The sequence below is a fragment of the Battus philenor genome, unplaced genomic scaffold (genome assembly GCF_028537555.1).
Source record: "Battus philenor isolate CCGP_79_NKW_IND1 unplaced genomic scaffold, ilBatPhil1.0.hap1 SCAF_15, whole genome shotgun sequence".
In the NCBI taxonomy this organism is placed as follows: domain Eukaryota; kingdom Metazoa; phylum Arthropoda; class Insecta; order Lepidoptera; family Papilionidae; genus Battus; species Battus philenor.
In genome coordinates, this window is record NW_027181677.1 from 10,980,204 (window position 1) to 11,000,802 (window position 20,599).

General features: G+C 31.4%; 3 protein-coding genes across 4 annotated transcripts; 2 read left to right on the plus strand and 1 right to left on the minus strand.

Moving 5' to 3' along the window:
• Positions 1 to 308: 308 nt before the first annotated feature.
• Positions 309 to 6,488, plus strand: LOC137918927 (neuropeptide FF receptor 2). Of its 2 annotated transcripts, XM_068761864.1 has the most exons (7): positions 309 to 380; positions 657 to 960; positions 1,355 to 1,533; positions 3,024 to 3,146; positions 4,379 to 4,573; positions 5,471 to 5,656; positions 6,230 to 6,488. In XM_068761864.1, the coding sequence occupies exons 1-7, from the start codon at positions 309 to 311 to the stop codon at positions 6,440 to 6,442; spliced, it is 1,272 nt and encodes a 423-aa protein (XP_068617965.1). In that variant the 3' UTR covers positions 6,443 to 6,488. The 2 variants fall into 2 exon arrangements, 1 of the variants encoding a protein (XP_068617965.1); XR_011106709.1 differs by lacking the exons at positions 309 to 380; positions 657 to 960; positions 1,355 to 1,533; positions 3,024 to 3,146; positions 4,379 to 4,573 and having other exon boundaries at positions 5,553 to 5,644; positions 6,230 to 6,309.
• A 229-nt stretch (positions 6,489 to 6,717) lies between these two features.
• Positions 6,718 to 10,543, minus strand: SmydA-2 (SET and MYND domain containing, arthropod-specific, member 2). Its single transcript, XM_068761752.1, has 3 exons — positions 9,175 to 10,543; positions 8,885 to 9,069; positions 6,718 to 7,138 (listed from the first exon to the last, which is right to left on the minus strand). The coding sequence occupies exons 1-3, from the start codon at positions 10,487 to 10,489 to the stop codon at positions 6,998 to 7,000; spliced, it is 1,641 nt and encodes a 546-aa protein (XP_068617853.1). The 5' UTR covers positions 10,490 to 10,543; the 3' UTR covers positions 6,718 to 6,997.
• A 4,821-nt stretch (positions 10,544 to 15,364) lies between these two features.
• On the plus strand, positions 15,365 to 20,580 carry SmydA-5 (SET and MYND domain containing, arthropod-specific, member 5). Its single transcript, XM_068761976.1, has 4 exons — positions 15,365 to 15,579; positions 16,530 to 16,655; positions 17,519 to 17,641; positions 19,379 to 20,580. Exons 1-4 carry the CDS (start codon positions 15,365 to 15,367, stop codon positions 20,475 to 20,477), a joined length of 1,563 nt encoding a protein of 520 aa, XP_068618077.1. The 3' UTR covers positions 20,478 to 20,580.
• The last annotated feature ends 19 nt before the right edge of the window (positions 20,581 to 20,599 follow it).

Sequence of the window (20,599 nt, forward strand, 5' to 3'; positions counted from 1 at the left end):
TAATATAAGCGCTATAGCAATAAACCAACTCACGTTATCAGAAATGAAAGAAAGTGGTTAATAAATCCATTAATAAAAAATCTTCCATCGAGTGCAGCAACAATATCATTTTGACCTTCATTTTATCAGTACTTTTGCTATCTCTATAAAAGCTTTCTGTATAATGGACTACCGTTCAACTTATCTTCGGAGTTTTAACGAAAGTATTCATTTGGTAAAAAGCATCGTACTGCGCATACCAAAACTAACATGTAAGAACAATATTGTTTTAAAATTTTTAAGAAGTTTTTTTTTAACAATTGCGCGCCATGGAAGAAGAATATTATGATGACGCGACGTCGCAGTATTGGACGAATTGGACTGGTGATTATTTGAATGATGTGAGATTTGTTACTATGTATATAAGAATAATTTATAGATAAACACTCGTTCAATATAAATATTTTTATCGAACCAATTATGTACAATCCATGTTTAATGTGCCAGTATACTATGTGCATTGTTACTTGAAAAAACTATTTTTGATATTTCGATTCCGATTCCGAAAATCGATTTGCGTGTGAACTCTACAAGGAATCGAATTTAATCTTTATGCCCTACTATAGTTTCAATAAATAATATTTATGCTGAATTAATTCTTTGAATTTTAATTGCAGATAGATACATCGGAGTATCCATTTCCGAACTTGCTATGGCATAGGAAGAGCACAAAAGAAATCGCCATCAAAACATCAGCTATGCTCGTCATCGGCACTTTAGGAATCTTTCTGAACTCCGCAATCCTGGTCATCCTGTTCAGAAACAGATGGCTGTGGACTGCCAGTAACTATCTCGTCGGCAATCTAGCACTGGTAGACTTGATGACTTTGATACTGTGTCCCTGGTTCATGCTGGTCAGAGATTTCTTTCAAAATTACGTTTTGAGGAACTTCGGATGCAGGTTCGAAGGATTTTTGCAAGGTACCGTGATTATCTCTTCCTGTACAATCTATTTCATTGTTTCACTTTATGTATGTGCAAATCGTATTGTTAGTATAATCCCAATTTTCTGTAGACTTTCATCCACAGCAGGGTCTAAAGTTTCTGCTTTTTTTATTTACACTAAATTTTCATAAAGTGTATATCGTTTGTATGTGTGTAAACAACAAAATTATTTCATAGCATTAAGTACTGTTTTTTTATTTTTTTAATGACTTTAATTTTAAATATGGCCTGGCCTAATTATAGCCAGAGCTGTTCACGCCTACAATAGGCAAACACCTTTAATTTTGTACTATTATATGAAATTAATTTAAACTTATGTTCTTCTGTTGGCTTGCCTGTTAAGAATAAATAAGTAAATTATATTTTGTAGCAACGTGTCTCCTAGCGAGCGTGGGTGCCGTAATGCTGGTGTGCTACGACAGGCTGGCTGCAGCAGCTTTGAACTCTGAAGCGAGGGTAACGAAAGCCGTAGCTCCTAAGCTGATCATGGCGTCCTGGGTCATAGCCGTCAGTCTCTCACTCCCGTGGAGCATAAAACGAGAGTTCATGGTAAGAGATATTGATTCCCATCCGGCGACCGAGGCCATCTAGTTTAAGCGATTTCAGCGCTTATTCGAAACAAAGGTTCAAATGATAAGCTGATCATATCACAATAATTTGATTAGGTGATATATAATGTTTTCATTACAATTTATATTACATTTATTTAGATCGAACGGCTTCCAACGGGTCTTGTTGGAAATCTATGGTTAATACCCGTGTCCAGCTGTGGACGTCCCATATTTAAAATAGTAATAATGATGGTAAAATGAATTAAGGCCAGCAGTAGAGGAATGAGACTTGCGAACGTAGGTCGCAGGTTTGAATACCGGGATACAATCTTATATAATTCACATTTTAAGCATTAATTATATTGCCACTGCGTAGAAACAAGTTTCAGATATCTTTATGGGAAGCCTGTGCCTAGCAATGAACTTCTATTAGCTGAAACGACAACAAAACATAAATAAATTACAAATTTAATTACTACTACTTACTCAAACATAATCTACTACCTTATTTTATCAGTGTGGTACCAAAGTTCGTTATAAATATTCTAATTTTAAAACACGTTTAGTTATAGTATTGCAACTTTATCTAGAGTCATATCATACGATTGACATGTTCAGTAATTGCATAGGCAATGATACATAAATTAGAAAAAAAAATAACGTTCTACTTTTTTGTGATAGAAATAAACGAACGGCCTCTGACAAAAGAGATCTGTCATCGTATGAAAAAAAAATATGTATTTCTTGGTATTTTCTATTTGAGCGAATAGTTATTAGAATTTTAAAATTAACCATCCTTTAGCGAGATCCATCCTGACTTAGTGCTAAGGTAAAATTCATGTCTACACTCCAATGTTAAGTTTTAATAATATATTAACATTGTTAATTGATTATTGGTGTAAAACCTTCAAAGCAGTGAATGTATGATTCATTTGCTGTCAAAATATATATAGAATATCCTATTAAAATCAGTGGTTTTAGAAATAACACTTAATGATAATATAGTAGAGAAAATCATTTTAAAAATTCAAGTTATTAAAATAAATAATTGTTTACTATCTACCCCTGCCGGCTGTACTACCAGAAGTTATATACCTGCCAGATTCAAATAAAAAATACGAATTATTGTCACATATTTCAAAGTGATCACTTTAAACAGGGTGATTTGAAATATATAAATGTAAAAGCTTAAAGGCTTCTTTTTAACAAATTAAATATGCATTCACTTTTTCAAAACTTCAGCACGTAAAACCATTTACGTGTATAAAAATTAAAGAACTGATTTTAAAAGCTGTTTTGAATTTCTACACAATCTTTTCATTTCTTCATTTATTTCTGTCGTATGCATATCTATAATATAGAATGTAATATAAACGAAAATAGTATGTGTAAAAAATAATTAATACTTTATGTTATAATTAAACGCATTTAAAGTTTTAATTTTGAAATACAAAGATGATAATAATTAACGTATTTCTTTATAAAAAGGAAAGACAGTGGTTGGATTATTTGGAAATGTTCTGCACGGAAGATGTAAAAGTACTAACTATCTATTGGCACTTCATAACAATACTTCTAGTCTGGTTGCCGCTGGGACTTATGATTGTAACTGTAAGTATAATTATTCTTTATTTGTGCAAGTAGATGTTTACACAGGGTCACGACAATAACAAGTCAGTTTAAAGTCTATCACGGTTTTTTATGCGACCAATAAAATATCACAACGAATTTTATTCCAGTTTTCCATTCGACTGTAAGCATTCGTATGTTTATTAAAAGAAAACTAACTCAAACAATGTGTTGTATGTTGTGTAACGAGTCTGTTTAACGTTTTTAATTCACCATCAATATCACTAAGGATCAAGAACAACCCTTGGATTCTGAAGCCACGTAAATGTATTGTACGCAATAATTTCTATACACTAAATCAATGTTCTCATTGCGGTTTAACTTTCAATTGTAATTTTTGTACTAGAACATAGGAGTAGAATGTGACAGTTAAAATTTTTGACTTCTGGATTCTTTACTAACTGTCTCGGAGACTCCGCTTTTAGATTTTCTGAAGGGTCCCCTCACTTCTTTTACCACCGTGCAGATCTCACTTACACTGACATAAACTATCTAAAAAATAGGGGACGTCGATAGTGTATTAACATTACGCCGTGAAAAACTGTCTGTACCAAAGCTTAGACTGCATAAACTCTTTATTCATTTGTAATAAATTAAATCAGATTGTTTCACAAAAAAATAATACATTATTGGACTACCATTTACAAAATTCAACACGCATATTTAAAGTAAATTGACGGAAAAGGCTTAATATTCAATAAACGAATATTTAAATTATAAGATTCAGTGGCAGTTATGTCGCTTGATTGTTTTGATTACATTTGAGTTATATCTGATAAAATTTGTGTGTATAAATCTGTGTTGTTAAACTATTAAAATACTTATTATTGTTAACTTACTTTCTGCTTCTTTTCCATAACTATAACACCTTTTCAAGTAGATTAGACTCCAAAAAAATAGATTAAAAAATAAGTCAACGGTCAATAAGAGTTCTGTTAAAAGTTCCAATGTCGAATAAATGAATTTTATCTTTATCTTTTATTTTTATCTCATGTCCCTTAATCTCTCATAATTTCACTACACGAAATATTTACACACACTGGTTTAGACTATTCAACTTTAGTCAAAGACAAAGTACAAACATACCATTCTAGTAGACACTAATGCAATATTCGTTTTTATTAAACATCAAAAAATTTCGTATTCCTAGCCTGTTTAAAATTTTCATATTTGTCTCTTTCTTTAAGTAATTTGTCTGTTTTTCTTTTCTACAGTACGGGACTATAATGTGGCGTTTAGAGTGGAGTGCCCGCAAGCTATCCTCCCGTGGCGGAGGCCAAGTCGTTGCCAGAGCGAGGTGTAGAGCAATGAAGATAACTGCGTTTGTACTTCTAGCGGCGGCAGTTTGCAGAATACCTTACACTGTATTGGTCTACTGGAGGAACAATCTTACAATGGAAATTAATGCCGTAAATATTGATCTTTATAATGAATACACATCTACATCGCAGGACCACTCGCAAGGTAGACAGATGAACTTGTTAAGTTCCGAAGAAACTGGATGCATGGGGTTTCTATCAGTTTTATTGGAACTCTATAGGAGAGATCTATGTCTAGCAATGGACCTACTAAAGCAGAAATGATGATAAGGATGATGAACGTATACACTTCTATTTTAGACCTTGATTATACAAGATATTTTTCTTACCCGAAATAATTGTCGCTGTGAATAAGTAAGTAAATCTGTTGGTTTATCTAAAGAACCGAATAGGAATTGATGAATCCCTGGTGCAAAAATCCGAGGTCCTGTTTATGTTAAAATGATAATTTACAATTACGTGGTAAACAAGTTTTATATATTGTATGAAAATTTTTAGAAATATGTAGAAAACAGATATAGCTATCTACATAGTGTATAACGGCGTCTTTCTCTCTCTCTACGTGGAGATTTGTGTTATAAGATTGCAAATTTACCAAGTAATATTTGAATATTTATAAACAAATTACAATAAAAATCTGTAAATCTTTCTTCAAAATTTCGTACTTGGCAAGTGACATCGGTAAATATTGCTAAACGTATCTAAATAAAGGTGCAATATTTTTCAGATATAGAGGAAAAAGTAACAGCAGTATAGTGCTACTGAAACTGCTGTACCGCGCCATAAGTATGCACGCGGGGTGACGGGGGCGGGAGTATCGCAGCCTTTCCGTTAATCTGCCGTTAACGTTTCCAGCGTCGTGCTCGTTTTTTCTCTGCCACCATCTTGCAGGCTTTCCTAAGGCGCGGTACAGCGGCTTCAAGCACTTCAAGTCCGTTTAAATATAATGTTAATCAATAATCTTGGGAGATTGTGTTTTTTTGTCAGGTGGATGGTGCGTACGCAGTGATTTGGTTCCTAGCAAACTATCTCATATATGTCAACTGCGCAATAAACCCTCTGATCTATGGTTTCACAAACGTAAGATTTCGTAGAGCTATGGATAGAACACCTGGTATTGCATGGTGTAGATTCGGTGTTTGGTGTTGCGCTGGTGTTTTGGTATGTTATTTAGTAGAATCTTGTATCCTATTTGATTTCATATTTATGTCTTTCGTTATATGTCTGAAAGATGTGTATGTCCAGCCTATTTATCAGCAAATATCTTTAAAGCTTTTAACCCTACTTCCAATCACCGTACCATAAAGTGATTACTATGAATTATTTTATATTATTTTTTTATATTTTTTATAGATATCTATTATTTTTAAAATCATTAATTTGGTTTAGTTGCACCATACATTAATTGACAGCGAAACAGCATTATACATTAACCTTTTTAATTTTAATAAACTCCAATCCGTGTGAATTAACGCGCAAAGCTATCCACGTCATAATCATAGCTATGATTTATTAAAACACCGCGATAAAATTTTGTTTTGAAAATAGATTACCTATATTTTCATAGTTTATTTTTATTTTAGTGTCTATTATATCAGGGCAGTCTAACTTGCACCTCATAAGCTATTAGCTGCTCTTTGGAGGATGGATATTGCAGTTGGGGGTTGACTTTTTCACGATTCGGTATAGTCGGAAACATCAGTTTCTAACTGAAATTCAATTTAAAGTAAATCTGTACATTTTCAGCTGAATGCCAAAAAAGCTGGTGACCAAGACGACAAGAATACAGGGCAGATATTCGTGATTGAAGACAGTCCACATCCAAGCAATAAATTCACGCGTTTGTTAAAGAATATACTCCACATTAACAGAGACTCTATGGAGCTTACTTTACCGAAGGTAGAAGAAATTACAACGAAACCCACTAAAATCACGCCACTGAAACTTGACAACTTGTAAAATTAATGTACAGTCGATTTTATCTTCTACTTACTTATATATAACTTAAATATTACAAGCTTAAACAGTCAAAGATTTCACTCAACATGAAGTAAGGTTTTTAAGTATTAGAGAGTCCACAAGCCCCACTTGGTACTAAATAAAGGTTATAAGAAATATGACCCATAAAAACAAACCATTAAAACAGTATTTTAAAATTTAACAAATGTTTATATTATTCAAGGAATGATGTATAATTCAAAAGATGTATTAATTAAGAACAATACAGTCGAATGTAATTTATGATTCTTATCAGTAATTATACGAGTTTATCGTATCATCAATACTTCTCTGTCCATCGCTGGTATTTTGTCCATCTAATTCCTTTCCTTACCCTTTACTCCTTACACTTACTTCTTTATCCTTCACCACATATTCCTCTGAGTTAATGGTGTTTAATTTATTTGGTTTATTATTAGATATTAGTATAAAATCAACACCGTATCTTAGTAGAAAAACAAAGATACGGTTTATTAGAAAATAAACATAAACTTTATTTCCTGAAATTGACAATTTTTATTCAGCGATTCCATTAGCATCGTCCAATTGATTTGAAAGTTCTTTGACCTTGATCTCAAGTGCTTCTATCATGTGAGGTTCAATGCGCAGTATATTTGTTGCTTCTTGTAGTAAAGCCATGCTTTGCATGAGTTGATCCTGTGAATAGTAATAAATAAAAGGTTTATAACAATTTCATTATCACTATAATTTCCGTTGCAGTACGCCCACTACAGAACATAAACCTTCCAACAGATTTCTAATAAGTCCGGATGAAAGAAGGCTACATGTAGCGTCTTCCGACGCTCAACAAAATTGTCTATCAATGTTGTAGGTTGACGATAGACGTTGCGCTTACAAGTCGCGGTCTCTAGTTCAAAATCCACGTAGCCTGTCCACAGCAATTTCAACAAGCCAAATCGCTGAGCTATGATACTATTGTTTGTCTACGGATTGACATTCTTGATTCGACCTCGTAGACGACAGGTGCTTAGACCTGGCTTGTTAAGCGACTGTAAGCTTGCTTGTGTGGCCCGAAGTGAGAGACCGCATTTCGTTGACATAATTAATCACTTATAATAATTTATTTCTGAGTTAAGGGAAATAATCGGATTTGTTAACAGGTTTGAATAAAATCTTGAGGATAATACGTAATGTACTCATAACTTTAATTTCTAATACTATGATACTTTGTAGTTAACTTGTAAGTTATGTTGTTGAAACAACATATAGGGATAAATATAATTTTACACCAATATGAATTACATAAATAAATTTAAGAACTCCTGACTAAATTATCATAAGGGAAGAATATTTTTATGAATATTTTTACGCAAACATTATTGAATTATTTTTGTTTAGAATCAAAATAAAAGAAAACCAGGGCATCTCTGTCTTTTACAGTGTAAGTATTATCATTCCAACGTCTGTTTTTTCAAATATTCATGTTTAACTTAATAAAAATGATCATTGTCCTTACAGAATTTTTCGCAAACCAATGATTTTTGGGAGAAGGTACAAAATAGTAAAAAGATTTCCATCATTATCATCACTTAGGCCTCCTTTATAGATTTCCAACAGGACCAGTTAGAAGTGGCCTGCCTCCAGTGAATCCACTTTAGAACTTTAAGGTCCTCGCAGCCATCTGTTCTAAGCGCTATATTAAAGTTTTTAGCTTACAAATATATATTTTATCATAGATTATCTAATTCACTAAAAGTAAAACCTGTAGTTAAATATCTCATTGGACATATGTTTGGTGCAATGTTACAACAGTTGTTATAAAAATAACGCTGTCTCGAAATACTGAAATTTTACGACTGAATGAACTAATTTGGCATGCCTTCAATTTCTCGCAGTGTAATCATTTAACTGCTCGAAAAAGTTAGAAAAGAGTCAATGATCAGTATAGGAGATTCGATTCACTGATAATGTTACGTCATTTAAATATGGAGTGTCTTATTGAGGCCTGAATGTCTCGTGGTAAGCCAGTCTAGACAAGCTGATCTTAGTTACAGATGACAGTAATGTTAAAATCTTATTATTAGTTAAAGCCCCATTAGTAAACACGTCATTAAGCTAGGTTATGTGATGTGATGTTAAATAAGTTAGCTGAATTGAGGCATGGTCCCTACTATAAGCAATATCCGTTGCTGATGATAGTGTCATTTGAGTACTATCAATATTCTTTTTATTAACATGCTCTGAAGATTTTGTGATTTAAGAATAGAACGTCAGATATTTATTGTTAGAAGTGAATGTTTGTTTTCAATAATACTTAGAATAAGTTAAATGTAAAAATTAAACAAATGACTATAAGTGAACTATAACTAACTAGCTTCATCTATTCCGACCACAGTTTATGAGACAATTTTATTTTAATTGGAAATATATATAATTATTTACTTGTGCTCCAGATTTGGTCAGTTTCTGCGTCTCAAATTCTCGTTTTGTCTGCATCGACATCGCAGATTGAAGCTCTAGCAGAATAGTTCCTCGGAATCGTGTCCATCCTGGTTCTAATTTGTCCGCTAATTCCAAAAGTTCGCGGCAAAGTTCAACTTTACGTTTTAGCATGTCATCTGAAAGTTCTGAAAAACAACATACGATAGTTAAAACTACATACAATATGTTACCATATTTTACATAACACAAACTTTTTTTTTTGTTTGAAAAATGAAACATTAATAACATACCGGCTAATGTATATCCTTTATAGTTTCCATATATTTGCGCCAAAGCCAATTTGGCTTGAATAATCAAATGGTTAGTTGGATGTAAAGTTAAGTTATATTTTTGTATAAAATCCTCAAGCTCCTGTGGTCCGGTTTTGTTTAGCTTATTCAAATCTTGTTTCAAGGCATTGTTTCCCCAGAACATTTGCCTACTCTGTATATAATGGTCGCATTTCTCGCACTTCCATCGCGCGGTTTCATTAAATGTATTTGTGGATATAAGCATGGCACCTTTATTCAGACCATTATTGCTGAATGGTCCATTACAAAGTGAACAGTAAATGTTTCCTATATAAGTACCAAATTCGGTTGGATCTCTGCATCTTTCACACTCACAGTCAAAGCATTTGCTTTGTTTCAAATGTTTTCTTCTATCCAACGTACCCCATAAAGACTGTGTGTATGTTGCTGTTATAAGCTCACCTTTTGCAATAGGAACAGTGGCGATAAGCACCATGTTATAATCATTACCTAAGAATATATGGCGCGTATTAGGTCTACAATTATGGTTCATCATTGAAGCTGTGACGTAAATTGCCCTAAACCTCTTCAATCCATCTGGAGATCTAACATCAAATGAATTCGTATCAAAAATAGAAGCCACTTGTAAAATTGTATCATCTTCAAAAGGTAAACGTATGACATTTTTAATAAAAGCAACAAGATTGGTTTTCAGTACAGTGTACAGTTGCGTTTGAACTCGGTTCTCTAAATGCGATTCGAGATTCATTATGTTTTCAAACTGCTTCGGATCTAAGTCCTTCATTAATAATACTCTTAGTGGTGCTATAACGCAATAGGCGGCCTCGGTTTTTTCAGCACTATCATATTTTACATTGCATTTATAGCCCCTTTCTTTCATAATTCTGCATTCATGTTTGTGAATATCGCTTTGCTCACATTCAGGACCACACATAGGCCAATAGCATTTAGTGCATTTGTAATAATCCAGTTTACCTTCTATCGTCATTGGTTCTAGCTTCTTTCCGCAAGATAAACAATGTGGCTTGCATGCCATTCTTGGACCTACCACAGCCGGTTTTTCCTTCAGTATTATTTCCCCTTGTCTAATATCTCTAGTGGCAATCATGTGTCTACCCAATGCGCAGGTAAATTGAATTTTAAAAGGGCAGCATTTTGTTTTATGTCCATCCTTCCATCCTTGTTTCTGATGTGCTCTAGAGCAATAGTAAACTTGTTTGCAACCGCCGCATGTCTGGTTAGCTGGTCGTTGGCAGACGTCGCATGCCGGCATTTCTCGTTTAGAGCTGTCCATCCTTGTCTTTTTATTTCAGCTGTCTCTTTAGTGCGCTCGACACGCCCGATCCAGCCCGGGTCCAACACAATACTCGTCCAAAATAGAAACAGATAATTATCACTACGCAACTAAACATTTTGGAGATTTGCCAACAAATTGAAAAACTGCGTGCCGTGCTAGTTTGCAATAACAAACGATAATGCGTTGTCGGACGTAGATTACATGTTTTAACGCACTGTAAGAAATTCAAATTGTCCTGTGGAATTTTTAAATATACAAATTGCGAAAGATAAGACGTTTTTAAATAATATAAACAAATCATAGTGTACCGCCTGTAAGCTGTTATCTAGTTTCATTTGATTTGTGTGTATTTTGTGCAATTTGTTTTTTCTTAATACAATTATAATTTTTTTAAACAAAAATCGTCTACTAAATTTGTTTACATTTTAATCGTCGTTTACGACAACTCTCTACTTTAACACAAAGAAAATATATTTTGTTTTAATATATACGTTAAAATTGAATTTTACAGTTAAATTTTTATCGAATTTTATAATGATACATAAATTTCTTATTTTCATTTTTATTGCTTATTTGTTCCATATTCAAAAACATATTTAATTTTTATTTTATACCAGTATATGTCAAACTGGAACATAATAATTAAAACTTACAAAATATATAGACAAATTCTTCGGTGGTCATCTACCGATACATCTTCTAGACAAAGAATCGTGCCAGTTGTTCATGAGATTTCATTGAATACCTCTTTAAATTTAATTTATTAAATAAATACTTGCACATGTTACCACACATATTAATAACGAATCCTGTTTATGATTTTACATACACCTCAAAAGGTCGTATAAAATATCCTTAATACTTAATATTAAATTACATTTTCATTACACTGGAATTGAAGCTGTAATATGTTATATTTGTTACGCTAGGACTATTGTCCAGACGAGATGTTGATTACAATCCACTCCATTTTAAAAGTTCAAGAAATATCTGCGCAATTTTAACTCTGTTTATCAAAACTCTGACACATTAATGTTCCAAATATTCAATGTACACCTATTCATGTGTTCAAATTTATATCCGTTATGCAATGGACTGGACTCTTCAGTCTTAACGTGCTCCGAAAGCGGACCGGTACGCCAGAGAAAATCGTTGATGGAAAACTAATCGTGAATAACTCAAGTGTAAAGGAAATCCAGGTGTGTTCTGAGTGACAGTGTTTTAGAATTTGAAATCAAGAAAAAGGAAACGCGTGTTCCAATTTCAAAAATGTTTAAAAATAAAACGAGATCAGGTTTAACCTTGTTAAGAATAGTTCATGTAGCAAAATTTACATGATCGTTTAATTCTTATAAATCATCTAAATATTTTTACGAAAGTATTCTATTAATTTTATGGATATACATACTTTTTATATATTTTTTTATTATAAATATAAAAATATATTACGAAGATGAAATCTATAAACATAAAATTTGTTATTTATACAGATGGATCTAAAAGTATAAAATAGAAATACTATAAATGAAATAACGAGCATCATTTTAGTGAAATAAATTTTAGCACTAAATTAAAAAGGTTCTCTTTAAAGAGGTTTTAATGTGAACGTAATAAAGACTAAGCTGTGAATATATTGTTTTATAATATGATATCTTTCAAATGTTTTTCTGAGCTATTATGTAGATATCATATATAACACATGCATACTTCAGGACGTACAAGAATAGCACATACTCCAGACTTATGAATCCACAGAAATTGCTATAAACAGTTCCAACAGGCATATACAATGTTAAAACTACGAGTATGAAAGATTGTAATACTTTTTATTTTGTTTAAAAGTGAGATGTTCATACATATAAAAAATCTTATAATAATAAAACACTTTATTGTACATTTGTGTATAATATAGAAAATAGTATATAGTAATCTTATGAATATAATATAGAAACAACATAATATTAACTAACGTATAATTCGTGGTATTATTGCGTGCCGCATCTTTGAATGAATAAGTAAAACATTTCCACTGTTCTATATTTAAAATAAAAAAAAATATCTTTCATTTCTCAAAACAGAAACAAATTGTAGAATGTAAATCATATTTGTGAAAATATAATTATTTTTAGTTTTAAAAGTATTATTATTTCAAAAATTCAAATGTAAATGAAAATATTATTTATTTTTTAATAATGATATTTGCAAGTCATTTATTTATAATATACTAGCACCCATTAAAACCTATTTAGCTAAACAAATTGTTTCAGTGAATATTATAGCGTTTTATTTATCAAGAAAGATTCTATAAAACAACATTGCTTATTTAGATGTAATTTGTATAAATTTTCATCATTTTTTTTAATTTTAAAAACGTTCAAAGTCTTGTTTATAAAACTTGCAAACTAGAGCCTAGCTCCCAATTGGGAGAAAGTCAACAAAATAAAAATTAATTACGTTAAGCGATCGCATAAATATTTATCTATGCTTTGTTCGTTATATGTTACACTACTATGAAGTTTCCAAACAAGATTATTAAGTCCATTTTAATTTATTTGGTCATTTAAATAAAACAAAGAGAAAAAAAGAAATTACAGATAAATGTGAATGTGAAAAGAGCTGCCTTGTCTTTTAAAACGATAGATAACCTTAAAAATTTAGGCATCTATGAATTTTGTGTTTGTTGATTAAAGTATTATATCTGGTAAAATTTACTTCGGACAAAATAAATAGCTCAAAAATGTTTTCAAATTACTAAAGATAAATGTCCGATATCTGCAGAAAGTCTAGTACATTTTTTACGTATCAACACTATACTTTTATCTGGAATAGTACCTAATATTGAAAAAATTATTTGCAACTATCATTCGAATAAATATTTGTTATTATTTATTGATTCATTCACAATGTCATTAATGATATAAAAACTGTTCAGTTTGCTAAAATAAGAATTTAATAAAAAGTTACGTTTCATTAGTAATTTTAATAACCGCTTAGACCCTTGCACGTTTTCTTTTTTTAATGGTATGCTACAGTTAAAAAATTAAAAGTATTCAAATATCTCCTTAATATACTTGTAAATATAAATGAAATATGAATTTTTAAAATTTTTATAAAAATCTAGTAACATTATTTGATTGTAAGCATACATGGTATATGATAGATATTGGCAAGGTGCCAGACATTAAATTATTATTGTTATTTTAAGTGTACATGATCACTCTGGTGAGTTCTATTAATAAAATAGGCAATTTAAAAATAAATCTTTCTTTTATTTTAATATAATTATTGCAGTAATGATTCTTTTTTAAATATTGATATGGAATAATAAACCATAATATTTTATTTTGTATATATATGAATACAATAAAGACCTATTGTTTAAAATTTGTTAAATTTTTTATAATTAACTTTTCTAATAATCTTACGGCTGGCTGCACTGTGCAACATATCTGTGAAATAACTATTGCAATAAATACAATAAACAGTAATAAATTTCTTAAAATTATTTTGATTTACTTTTCTAATAATTTTACAGCAGCCTGCACTGTGCTACATATCTGTGAAAGAATTATTGCAATAAATACAAAAAACAATTAATATATATTTTTCATAATTTTTTCATTTTTCCTTATATTTCAGCACATCATGGGGCAGAAAGATGACTCTGTACCATATAAGGTATTTATACATTAACTCCATCTATGGAAATTTAGTAGCAACTACTTAAAATCATAAAACGGAATTGACGTATGAGTGAAAGGTATTCACTATTGTGCATATAACACAATAGATGGCGCAAGTAACGAAACAAAAATAATTATGTGATTATTCACACGAAATAATAAATATACTTTACACTTATTTATACCTTTATTACAGGAAAAAAATTCAGATTTTTATCAAACTTCTTTCTAAGAAGTTGATTACTAAGTGCAAATTATCATATTTTATTACATCAATGAACAATTTGACTACATATATCTGTAACAGCTTTAAAGGACTTAATGTTTAGCACATTTGTTGTTAATTTATGTACCTGAAAATCAACGTTTGCAGAAATAATAAATATCGTAAATCTATTCTAGCAGATTGTACTGTGAAAAGTTTTTGACGTGTCGTATTCCAGTAGAAAAAATAATTTGAATGATTTGAAAAAGGTGTAAAAGCTTCAAAACATTTTATTTCTATAATCAACCTATACCACCTAAAAAGCAAAAAATAAGCATAAATTAAGGTAAAGAAATGTTATATAACCAGATGTAAGATATTTGAGGAACTAAAAATTAACAAAACAGAAGGAACGGAATAAAAATTTTAATGAAAAAGAATGGTAGAAAACTGTGGAATGAAAGAAGAGGAAAGATAAATCATACGAACAACGATGGAAGAGTACAGAAATAAAAGAAAGTGAAAGAATCATTTAAGAAAGTAAAACCCCTACAACAAGATAGGGAGTAGGAAATGTTCCCAATAATGAAGACAGTTTACAAAAAAAAAATGTATTACCTGATATGTTAATATAGTGTGTATAAACGAATCAAATTAATACATAAATAAGTTATAACTTAATATGTAATTTATTATAATAAAAACACGAAAATCGAGATTCAAATTAAAGAATTTTATAATAAAATTTTAATATAATGTACGTGGTCAAATTGATATTTACAATGCACCATAGAGACCACGTTATTATAACGCTATAATAAATAACATTATTTTTGCATAATATATCGCTATATCTAGCCTTTGCTAAGAAATACACTGTGAAATTTAGCAGCTAAAAACCTTATGAATGTGTGGTTTTTGATCAAAGTGTCAAGGATATACTATTTGCATATATAAATACAAATGTTTGATGGTTATAACGACATGTTGTGTGCTATTTTCTTTGTATTTCAGGTGGAAACATCAGATGAGTTGGGGCGCTACTTGGTAGCAGTAAGAGACTTATCCCCCGGAGAATTGGTCCTAACGGAGAAGCCTATAGTTTTCGCACCGAAGACAATGCCTGATCCAGAGGCACAAATGCCTTGCGTTGGTTGTTACAAGCCCGTTTTTACAGACGTCGGCGAGAGATGTGCGAAGTAATTTTCAAAAAATTTCTTTCTTTAACCAACATTTCTTTGTAATAATATTTTTTTTTAAAGTCTACCACCTATATAAAGTAAATACTTTGAAATTTCTAATGAATGTCTATTAACAAAACTTAATACCACATAACTTAGACAAACAGATATGATCTAGTCAACAAAATGACAATGAATAAATTCATAGTGAATTAGTAGGCCGTAAATCTAGCAGCTAGCGGCATGTAGAGAAATCGCGAAGACTTATTGTTTAGCAAAATATAATTGCTTACTTCTATAAAATTTTAATGTGCTTATTGTCGTTATTTGTTGTTTCAAAGCGGACTAAGTTCAGTACTATTTGATGGCCATACATCAGATTCACGAAGTGGTCGTTAAATCTCCTTTGCGCTGAACAGTGGCGGTTACAACAAGGTGTAACTTGACCTATCATTATTTGGCCTTCTAATGCTCTTTGGACAGGATGACCTCGTTTAGGTTATCACAAGGCTGGAAATATGAGCCGCTATTAAAAGTTTCTATTGAAATCTTTGGGCAGGCCAGTGAAGGGACATCCTATGACAGAATGACGATGCTAAAATTTAAAAGCTATATAACTATATAGCTAAGCAAGAACTAGAAGCAAAACTATTAAGCGAAATATAAATTTAAAACTTTACTATCGATCTTATAATCTGTGGTTACAAGTATCATAATGATTACTGTCAAAGCATCCCTTTGCATAAATTTTTATTTCAAATATCTAATAGATTCAGGCGTTACTTTGCGGAAGTTTATCCTAAGTAAGAAAAGGACTAATATATAGCTACTTCCGCTATGTTAGCACTATGCTATGCTATGTTAACATAGTGGAAGTAGCTATATATTAATCCTTTTCTTACTTGTATTTCAAAATTATGAACAGATGTAAATAAGCGAAGATTTGTAACAAATTGTTTTCTTTTTAGATGCGGTTGGCCAGTTTGCAGCGGCAATTGCCCAGGCTTAACTGACCCTCGACATCACGGTGTCGAATGTGAAATATTAAGCGCTCGTCCGGAATGTGTGCTCGATGAAATGGCAGATTATTACCGGTAACATACATTAACATATAAGATTATCGTGAAAATATACATAGTATGTTAAAATATTATTGTTACACTAGAGGCCTCTAAAAAAGGAAGCCGTTAAAAAAAACTTACATGAATAATCCTTTTAAAAACTTTTTGACTATTTACCGCCTTAAAATAACTTTTAAATTTTAATGTAATTTCATTCGGAGACGGCTAAACAACATATTATAACTTTTTATACACATACTTTTTCTTATTGAAGATATTTATTATTGACATATAACTTATTGAATAACTTCAGGACGAATCTACCGCGTTAGAGAAACACATATCAGGATAAATTTATCGCGTTTGAGAGAGTAACTGTCGAACAAAGGTATGGCGTTTGGGAAACAAACTTTGGGACAAATTTAACGCTTTGATGAACAAATGTACACCGAAATCTCAGTTTGTGTTTTTATACGTGACATGTCTTTAATGATCCTTGGCCGGTTTTAACTCAGCTGAGACAATCCTGGTTACAAAAAAGTCTAAAGTAAAAAAAAAAGAATATTTATAAATATTTTTTTTACTGCACATTATTTACATTTTGTGACGCGTTTGGCATGTAAACGAAAAACCATGAGATTAGACTGTAGTTGTATTTTTATAGCGGGTAACTCTTATATTCAACAGTTGCTAACTTAATAATGTTGGAAAATTTTTTGCCTTATTTATTTGCCTATGTGTAATATGCGAGCAGTTTTCGATTGCGACGAGGCCAGTTGATTTTTGAATAGCTGTAATGGCTATCGAGTACAACTAACAACGGTTTCCGATATTTAACCTAAACATTACTCGATATCTGTTCGCTAAATTTCAAATAACAACCATTATATTTTCAGACACGACGCTTTATTGCCTTTGAGATGCATTTTACTTCAAAAAACAGAGCCGGAGAAATGGAAATGTATAATGCAAATGCAGTCTCATATGGAATGCCGTACACCTGGTAGTGAAGCCTATGAGTAAGCAATACTGTAATATTTAATCGTAATTTTTTTCTGTTAATGACGTTGCTAAAAGTGACGACAAAACGACTGTTTGCAGAGAGATCTTCGAAAATTAAAATTCAAGTTAAGAATTCTTTAATACGTATTACATCAAGTTCAATCTATTAGCTGTTCGGATAGTATAAATATTCGTAAAAAAACTCAGCAGGCCTCTTTATTTTTAAAAGTATATAAAATTAGATATTTAATTAACATTGAGATATTTTATTGGCGAACACATAGGTCCACACGTGTCTTAAACTCTAAGATTTAATTTATAGTGTGGCAACATTTAACACACAAACTTACTTTTATTATTGTTTTTAATATAGCAATACTAGTTTTCTGTAAGAAAAGCTATACAGGGTGCCATTGAAGTGCGAGATATATGATATAGTTGATAAAGTTGGTCAGAAATAGACATTTTAAATTGTACAATGGCAAAAATAACAAGAATAACTATAGTGTTCTTCAGTACTAATTAGTCAGCATATGGACTGTCTTTTTGTACATGTACATTTTTGTACATATATTCAGTTATTTTGATTTTATTATACAAAATTTTAAATATTGCATAGGTATAGCACCTGTAAGGTTAAAGTTAAGGTTAAGTTAGTTCAGTAGTAGTTATTTCAGCTCATAAACACCCACTCCTCCAAATGGATATGGGGGATTATACCATAATAGCCTCGCTTGGCAGGCGGGTTGGCGACCGCGGTGTGGTATTATGGTGCGTAAACGACGCTGCTGCCTATCACCTAATTAGTGTGAATTATATAAGATTATGTTGCGGGAATCGACCCTTGATCTTTGATCGCAAGTCTCAATTCTTTGCCGTTGGGCCGACACTGCTCTGGTTATATTTAATAACTTATAATTCAAAAATTAGTTAATCTTTCTTGAACAACTGTACAGTATTGCCATATAATCTTATGTTATGTCTCTGAATTACCATGAAATAAATTTGATAAGTTTATTTAAAAAAAATGTAAGAAACTTTTCTAAAGTATGAAAGATTTTAAGTTTTAAAGTTTCGGATGATTCAGATAATGATGCTACTGCAATAATGATATCATTAAGGTGTCCACAAGAAAAACAAACCGTCAACACAACACAACAAAACAAACCGTTTATTGTAGGCTTTTCTCAGATCAGAAGACGTTTAGAACAAAAAGCTACGAGATAAATCTCCCTTTAAAAAAATAAAAATAACTTGTCGGAAATGAAAAATCGCAAAATTTGCTGCGCTAATGCGTTAAATGTGCAAGGGTGCGGTTAAAAATTTAGTCTTCTACCGCGTTACACTGCGTATTTTTAACGGAGCACATACAACATTGTAGCCAAAGAGTTTTTCCCGTGTTGAAAGATGCCGTTATAAAGATCATAGTCTGATTAAAGTTTTTATAAAATTAGGCTCGCCTGCCATTCTTCTCAAGACGTACAAAAGTGATTATTGCATATGATTAAATATAATTAAAAAAACGCATATTTACGCTGTATCTTATTATTAATTTCGACAGTTTTGTTCCTACTTAGATCTGGCACAAGTTGTGGCTAGTCATGTAAAAGTTGCTTAGTACGTCAGTTAAGTACTTTTAACAATTTGCTTTTTTAAGGTTCAATCTTTCACAACTTGTGCAACTAGTTATTCTAATGGATGTTATAAATTTATATATATTAATTAACATATTAATTTCTTTTATGTTTTTTTAGCGAAGCCAATGAATTTATTGTCGAATATCTACTTGAAAATTTCATAAAAAAACTTGATAAAAGTGTCAAAGATAAATATCTACCAGAAGTTTCTAAAGATCTAATTCATAAAATCTGTGGAATAATCGACACAAACGCTTTAGAAATACGTTTACCAGATGGTTCAGAACTTCAAGCACTTTACGCTAACACTTGTATCTTGGAGCACAGTTGTATTCCAAACACAAAACACACGTTTAATCATTCGACTGAAGACAAAAGTGATTTATATAGAATAACAGTTAAAGTTGTTGTCCCGGTAATGAAGGATCAACATATTACAACAATGTACAGTCATGCTTTGTGGGGGACACAGGCCAGAAGGCAACATTTAAAAGATACAAAATACTTCTCCTGCAAATGTCCCAGATGCAGCGATCCTAGCGAACTAGGCACTTTTGTGAGCACTATGAAATGTTTTGGAGATGGCACAAACCCTTGCAATGGGATTCATCTTCCCGAAGATCCACTGGACGACGAAACGGACTGGGCTTGCAGCGAATGCCCGGTCAAAGTCAATAACTCACAAATAAACATGCTAATTTCTCAAATGGGGGAAGAAGTCGACAATGTACTGATGATGGGCGGATCTGTGACGATGTTAGAGAATCTACTTTGCAGGCTTTCAATGTTTTTACATCCGAACCATTATCATCTGTATTCTTTGAAGCATTCGCTGGTACAGTTGTACGGCAGACAACCAAGTTATATGTCAGAGGAAATATTAGATAAAAAGATCAAAATGTGTAGAGATCTTATACAAATAACTATTACTTTGGATCCAGGGAACGCTCGATTAAGTTTATATAGTTCGGTGTTACAACACGAATTACATTCGGCATTAATTTTAAAAGCGAAAAAAGTCAATAGCAATGGCACTTTTAAAACTGTTGAAGAGATAATGCCTTTGGCAATAGAAGCAAAAACATGTATTGAAAGTGCTTTAGAAGTTTTAAAAGACGATTTGGAAGAAACTTCCGGGAGGAGACTTTATGATGTTATAAAAGAAAGTCAAAAGGAATTTGAAAAGTTTTGCAAAGAAAAGAATTTGTCATTGTAAAATTTATTTATTTTTGATATTAAATATACTTAGTATTCCTAATCTTATATGTTAGTAGTATCACAGATCAATCTTTGATTGTATTTCATTGTAAAGTATAAACGTTAGATATTTTAACTGGT

Excerpts from the sequence above, each read along its gene's own strand:
- LOC137918927 (XM_068761864.1), top strand. The coding sequence starts at position 309 with ATGGAAGAAGAATATTATGATGACGCGACGTCGCAGTATTGGACGAAT. Across the intron at positions 961-1,354 it reads GTTCGAAGGATTTTTGCAAG|CAACGTGTCTCCTAGCGAGC; the intron begins GTACCGTGATTA and ends TATATTTTGTAG. Across the intron at positions 5,657-6,229 it reads GTGTTTTGGTATGTTATTTA|CTGAATGCCAAAAAAGCTGG; the intron begins GTAGAATCTTGT and ends GTACATTTTCAG.
- SmydA-2 (XM_068761752.1), bottom strand. The coding sequence starts at position 10,489 with ATGGACAGCTCTAAACGAGAAATGCCGGCATGCGACGTCTGCCAACGA. Across the intron at positions 9,070-9,174 it reads TAAAGGATATACATTAGCCG|AACTTTCAGATGACATGCTA; the intron begins GTATGTTATTAA and ends GTTGTTTTTCAG. Across the intron at positions 7,139-8,884 it reads TGACCAAATCTGGAGCACAA|GATCAACTCATGCAAAGCAT; the intron begins GTAAATAATTAT and ends TACTATTCACAG.
- SmydA-5 (XM_068761976.1), top strand. The coding sequence starts at position 15,365 with ATGTTGTGTGCTATTTTCTTTGTATTTCAGGTGGAAACATCAGATGAG. Across the intron at positions 15,580-16,529 it reads GTCGGCGAGAGATGTGCGAA|ATGCGGTTGGCCAGTTTGCA; the intron begins GTAATTTTCAAA and ends TTTTCTTTTTAG. Across the intron at positions 16,656-17,518 it reads GAAATGGCAGATTATTACCG|ACACGACGCTTTATTGCCTT; the intron begins GTAACATACATT and ends TTATATTTTCAG.